The sequence below is a fragment of the Mustela nigripes genome, chromosome 13 (assembly GCF_022355385.1).
Source record: "Mustela nigripes isolate SB6536 chromosome 13, MUSNIG.SB6536, whole genome shotgun sequence".
NCBI lineage: Eukaryota > Metazoa > Chordata > Mammalia > Carnivora > Mustelidae > Mustela > Mustela nigripes.
In genome coordinates this window covers 81577478-81583963 of record NC_081569.1, presented here as the reverse complement: position 1 = coordinate 81583963, position 6486 = coordinate 81577478, and the positions used below count along the sequence as shown (strand labels likewise).

General features: G+C 55.6%; 1 protein-coding gene across 6 annotated transcripts in view; it reads right to left on the bottom strand.

Annotated features, from left to right (window-relative positions):
* NPAS3 (neuronal PAS domain protein 3) overlaps positions 1-5086 on the bottom strand; it is an 841582-nt gene extending 836496 nt beyond the window's left edge. For 3 of the 6 annotated variants that reach the window (XM_059373062.1, XM_059373063.1, XM_059373064.1), the window contains exon 1: positions 4747-5085. In XM_059373062.1, the coding sequence (XP_059229045.1) occupies positions 4747-4904 (158 nt within the window). In that variant the 5' untranslated portion in view covers positions 4905-5085. Of the gene's footprint in view, positions 1-357; positions 534-4746 lie in introns of those variants that run through there. The other 3 variants (XM_059373060.1, XM_059373061.1, XM_059373065.1) reach the window with 2 other exon arrangements.
* Between the last annotated feature and the right edge of the window lie 1400 nt (positions 5087-6486).

Below are 6486 nucleotides of genomic sequence, written 5' to 3'. Positions count from 1 at the left end.
TTTCTTTTTCTTTTTTTTTTTTTCTTTTCTTTCTTTTTTTTTTTTTTGTCAGCGAGTCACTCCATTCGCCGAGCCGAGGAGGTGCGACTGCTCGGAGAGCCTGGAGCGGCCGCCGCCGCCACCGCCGGAGCCCGCTCGCTGCCGCAGTCGCCGCGGGCGGACAATGCGCGGGGGGACCGCGGGCGAGCGCTGAGCCGCAAGCCCGCAGACCAGGTCCCGGTGGGCTCACGGCCCAGGAGGCGGACTGCGGAGCGGGCCCCGCCACCTCGGCGGCGGCGGCGGAGGCGGCGGCGGCGGCGGCGGCGGCGGCGGGAGCAGCCGCCCCGGCGGCAGGTTCAATAAACAGAAAAGTGTTACCGTTCTCGCCTGGAAGGATCCTGCTGAAAGCTGGGCTTGGTGGGCGCCATCTTCCTGCTATTTTTTTTCCTCTCTTACTTTTTGCCTCTCTCCCCCCCCTCCCGGGGTGGGGGGCGTGGGGAGGGCGGGGGGTGTGCGTGTGCGTGGGGTGGCGGGAGTGAGTGCGGGCGTGCGCGGCGCTCAGCGGCGGCCCGGCGGGCGGCGGCCGTGGCCCTGGCCGTGGCGGCGGCGGCGGCGGCGGCGGCGGCGGCGGCCGTGCTGCTGAGGCAGGGAGGCTACGGAAAAGTAGTGGGGCCCGAGCCTCGCCGGCAGCCGGCCGTCCCCTCGCGCCGCCGGTGCCTCTCGCCGCAGGTCGCCGCCTCCTCCGCCGCCTGCGCCTTCTCCTCCCCCTGCTCGCCCGGCGCCGCCGCCGTCCATGCGCCGCAGAGCCCCCACGGCCCGGGCCGCTTCGGCTCCCGAGACATGCCCAGCGCGGAGACAGGCGACCGGCGGCGGCGGCGGAGGAGGAGGAGGAGGGGGAGGCGGCGGCGGCGGGGGGGAGGCTGCCGCGCGGCCCCGCAGGCAGCCCGGCCCAGGGCCCCGCCGCCTCCGGGTTCTCACCCTCGAGCGCCGCCACACCCCCCACTGTGGCCCCCCACCGCCACCACCCCGAGCTGGCCTGGTGGCAGGTGGGGCACACACCCTCTTGGCGGGGGGCGGTCGGGGCCTAGGCCAGGAGGGGCGGGGAGGGGGAAGACACGCAGGGGGTTCCCAGCTTGACCGCTGTGAAAGTATTTCTGGGCATTTTCCAGCTGCTTTGCTCCCGAGCGCTCTCTCGCACGCAGACACACCCCCCCTTCTCTCTCCCCGTCTCTCTCTCTCCTTTTCTCTCTCTCTCTCTCTCTCTCTCTCTCTCTCTCTCGTTGGGGGACTGGGAAGCTCGGCTGCCAGCGCAACAACGCCACTCAGTTGCAGTTTGGAACACTTCCCTTCTCAGGAGTATCGCAACCAGGGAGAGAGAGGAACTGGGAGGCCACGGGAGCGGCCGCAGACAGGACAGCGTCCCGGGAGCGCCTTCCGAGACTGTGGAAATAAACGCGGGTGGGGGCGCGCTGACCAAGCCCGCGAGCCCAGAGAGCCCTGTGGGCGCAGCTGCTGCACCCGCACCTTAGGGCTCCGGCGCTCTCACCAACACTTCCCGAGCTGGAACATCTGCATTATTCACGCGCATACGTATCTGCAGACCCCGGGGTTCACAGGGGAATCCCAGGGGTCTCTAACGCGGTTAGGTACGAACGCCTGTCTCCACTAGGCTCCTGGTACCTGGGACCAGAGGACTGCGGACCTCTGGGATCAAGCTCTGTCGTTTCCCTCACGTTACAGCTCAGCGAGGCCTAGAGAAAGGGCCACTCACTGAAGGGCCAGTGCTGGAATTCCATTACCTGGGTAGACCCTGGTCAAAGCGCCCTCTCCACTAAACCACTCTGCCGGGTGTGGGCAGCTTTTCCGGCAGAGACTTGGGTCAGTCCTGGGTCTACCAGCAAAGCAGAAAGGACTCCCAACGCATTTCCACTTTGAAATAATGAAAAAGCTACACAGAAAACATCAGTCCTAGGCGAGGCTTTGCATTTCACTTCCCACTTAAGAAAAAATCGACCTGAAAAGGGGTCCCATTCGGTCCTACCGTTCCAGTAAAGTGGGGCTGAGAGTTGGAAACTTTGAGAACACAAGTCACAAGTGTTTTTCGTAGCAGAGGTGTTTAATCTGCGTGATGGTGTTTGAGTTCTCTTTGGAGTACACTCTACAGGTAGAAGATGAGAGTGATTGAAAAATGAGCTGAAGTGGAGAGTATTGAATACAAGATATACATGGGCTGGCAGGGAGGAGGAAGAGTTGCTATTTGGAAGTTTTGGCTCCAGGACAGCCAGCCTAGGGCGTTTCTGCCCAAAGATGACAAATGAGAGGGGCTGTGTTCTCCCAACAGGCCGCTCTTACTTGAAAAGCCCCCAACTCCTGTCACTTCCTCATCAGACTACCCAAAAGCACTTCATGCGAAAAGATATTTTGGTAAAATGATGTGTCACCATTCACTTTAGCAAACAAAGCCAGGTCTTGAAGTGCAAACTAAGTCTGTCCCTCATAGCTTCTAAAGCCTCCCATGCTGGTGGCCTGGTGAAGTAGGGCCAGAGGACACAGGACACAGGACTCAGGACTCAAACCCTCCCTTAAGCATTTGCCAATAATCGTCTTGCCTCACAAGGCTCACTCTCCTGTCCCCAAAAATTGAAAAAAATTAAAGGCAGTAACAGGTGTCATCATATCTGACTAATGAAACCAAAGAAAGCTCTATGTTTCAGGGCTGGAGCACCTTCTCTTCTGTCAATATGACTGAACATAGAAAGAGAAGAAGGAAATAATATATGCCAAAGGCTAAAGTTTGGAGTTGATTCTTTTTAAAGCTTTCAGAACCACAGAGGGATTCAGAGTCTTGACAAAGTGGCCCAAATTCAAGGATGAAGGGGGAAGTCATCAGTGGAGCTTTCAGTGTTGGAGGCAGAGCTGTGGAGGATCCCCCCCCCCCCGGGGGGTGGGGGGGCTCCTGACTTATGGGGAAAATTGGCCCTAGGAAGATCTTTTTAGTGAAGAATTCCAACACTCTGAGAGCAAATGTAAAGGCTGAAAATTCAGGACCACCTCTTATGCCCAATTTATATCTTATGGATTAGTTGGAAGTCTCTGAAATTGTCCAAAGGCCATCTGACATTTCTGACCCTTGACTCCCTACTCCACAGATCATACTATTGTAATTATAGCCTGCCCTTCCTAGTTAAAGCATGCACTTCCTAGTGACCGCCAGATTATATTGTCATTTAAATGTTTTGTAAGTGACAAAAAAAAAAAAAAACCTTACCTGAATCATGAAAAGGAAAAAAAAAATCTAATTCTTTACTAGTCCTTTATGTTTGAAAGATTCCCAGATCTTTTGTATTAAAGGTTCTTGTAATCACTGAAAATGAGACTAAAATAATTTAGATTAAAAAATCTCTCTGACCAGAAAGAGCCTGTTTTTGAGTTATTTTCAAGTCTCCCTTTTTAAAACTTCCGACAGTACTCAAAGTATATAATGAAGTCTTCTACAGAATATTTGCAGTACTGGGCATCAACTTGGAAAACATTCAGTGTGTTATGCAAAATCTGCTCTGGTCGCTGGGCCATTGGTTAGAAAGCACAAAATATGGCAGTGATAGATTATCTTAACCTTTTCAATTTAAACACTGTTGGTTCAAATCAAAGGTTCTCAAATCAATGAAGTTTGAAATACAAGGTAAAAATAGGAACTGTTATTTGAATTATGCATTGTGTATATTTTAAGTTAAATGCCATTGGCAAATCTCTCAGATATTTAATCGTGTGCAATCTGGGAAACACAAATATTTAATTTCACACTTTCGTGTGTTTTTTTCTTCCATTTCCTGTAAAACTGAGCCCCACAAATGGGAAGCTTACCTTTCATTACTACATTGTTAGTTTTTCTCAGCACATTTTTGTAGACTACAGTTTTTATAAAATCTTGGAAGATCACAACTTGTCCTTAAGGAAGAACTTTAGGGTTCTAGGGTTGTTGGTGGTAGTATCCCCCCTCCTTTCCTAACTGAATCAAAGAATATTTACTAATTCAATATCACAACTATATTTTATTAAAAATCTATAGATGTTTGGGAGAAATACAAACAAGTAATACTTCAAAACTTCCTTCTCACCCACCTAGCCTAACTTTGTAAAATTTGCTTCCTAACTCGCATCTCTGAATCTTACGCATTTGCATTATAATGCATTTAAGATGAATACTTAACAGCGCCGAGGAGACTCGGATTTCATGCTGTATTTCCCTGTAGTAACAGGTGACATGATAACACTATTATGTAGAATTGCAAGTCTACAGCTACACGTGAAAATCGTTCCTATTCTGTTTGGAAACAAATGATCAATCAGCCTCCAGTGATCAATTGCCCCCCAGGCTGCCCGTCAGCTCGGGTTCGCACCCGGCAGAGGCAGTGAGAAAATTCCGCGGAAGGGGACGGGGATCCCAAACTTTGCAAAAGCACCTTGTGCTGTGTCTAAGACTTCGCTGCAACTCCTAGGCTACGCGGGGCTGTGGTGCTGGATTTGGGGCCAGGCAGAGGGCAAAGGATGATTTCACTTAGCCAGTACACTGGAGTGCCTTTCAATCCGAATTGTGAATTATTATTATTATTTTTTTTTTCTTTCTCATCTGTAGAACGAGAAGCAAGCAAAGTGAGCCCTGACGATGTGCATGTGTGTTGTAACGCATAAAACAGGAGGCAAAGTGAGTCCCACCCCAGCACCCCGGGGCGGGGGCACTATCCCAGCCCAGGCGGGACTACTCACCGCTGCTGGTAGGAGGTGATGCCCTGGACGTTCTGCGGGGTGCCGTTGGCCGCGGCGCCGGCCCTCCCCATGCCCGCGCCGGCCGGCACCCCCGCGGCCGCCCCGCCGGCCGCCGCGGCCGTCACCTGCACGCTGAAATCCGGAAAGATTCGGATCATCGCCGCGGCTTCGGCCCCCGGGCGCGGCGGCTCTGGGCGAGAGCTGGCGGGGGCTCGGGTTTGGGCTCCGGCAGCGGCAGCAGCAGCAGGGCGAGCAGCGGCGGCGGCAGCAGCGGAGCCAGGCACCAGCCTGCAATCCCATTAGTGAGCCGCGGCCACTGTGCGCGGCGGAGAGGCGCTTTGATGTGCGCGCAGCGGGCTGTGGGGGGGGGGGGGGGGGGGGGCAGGGGGGGGGGGGGGGGGCGTGCGGGGGACTTGCAAACAGCAAAACGTGTCAGGGTGGGGCCTTTTTTCCCCTTTGGGGGGGGCGGTGGTGCTCCCCCCTCTTTCCAGGATGTTGCTCTCACTGGCTGCTCCGGCTGCGCGGCGCGAGCCCAGCTGAGAGAAGAAGGGGAGGGGTGGCGGAGGAAGGATGCACCGGGAGGGTTGGCGAGGACTTGGCCGGTGCAAGGGAATGACGGGCAGCGGAGGGTGCCTTTCTTTCCCGCCCCCCCGCTACACACACACACACACACACACACACACACACACCGCGCACTTCCGACCCAAAGTGCAAGATTGAGGCGCGCGCTCTCCCCTCTTTTCTCTAGAGAAATAACCACCATCCAAGCAGGCTCGCGCCTCCCGCGGCTTCCAGCAACCTGGACTTGAGCCCGCGTGTGCAGGAATGGGGGCTCAGAGCTTCCCCTCCCAACCGGACCCCTCTCTGCCAGTCCTCTGCACACCAGGCAGTGCGGGGGTTGCCAACTGCAAGTTGGACTACTGGAGAACTTGATGCTTATCGAGAAGGGATGGTGTGCAAAGGAGAATGGGGGAAAGGGGGTCGGGCGGAGAAGCCGCTTTTGTGCAATGGAGAGTTTGTTCCCTTTATAAGAAGGGACTCTCCTCGCCCCTGGTGGGCGGGCAGGTTAGTCTTGGACAAACTTGTGAGCTAGGGACTGTAGGTCCATGTAGAGAGATCCGGCTTTGCCCCCGATGACCCATCTCCATACGCCCTTTTCAAACGTTGAAACGAATAAATTAGCAGCCACAACTGAGGCGAACTCTGCAAATTCCAACCACCAGGGAAACAAAAAGAGAAAACACGTGCATTTATTTCCTCGTGTCTCCCAGTTACTTCTCTGCATTGTTACATTGGTATTTCTTTAGGGGATGAGGAGGGATGCTTGTGATTTGGGCGCGCCTTTTTAATGACAACTTGCACTTCTTCTCGCCCTAGTAGCGGGTGGGGGTGGCGGGAGTGGATCGTCTCCCCCACTCCCTGCCCAGGCCCCCCTGTTGCCCCACTTCCTCCCTCTTTCTTCCGGCTTGCGAGCCGGGACCGGAGTTGCGGGGCAGAGACGCAGCCCCGGAGCGACGCGGGGCTCGGTAGGCTCCCCTCCTCTTGCACGCACCCACCCGCGACCCACTTCGCTGGTGCTGATGTGGGTTTCCCCAGCTCGTTCTCTCCTTTCCTCTCCCCGCGCGGCGAGGCCCGGGCACGGCAGCTGGGGGACAGCCGGGGGACGAGTGGCCGCCGCGCCCGCCGCACGAACCCAAGTTGGGCTCGGCGGAGCGTGGTGACCGAGGCCGAGGCCCTCGG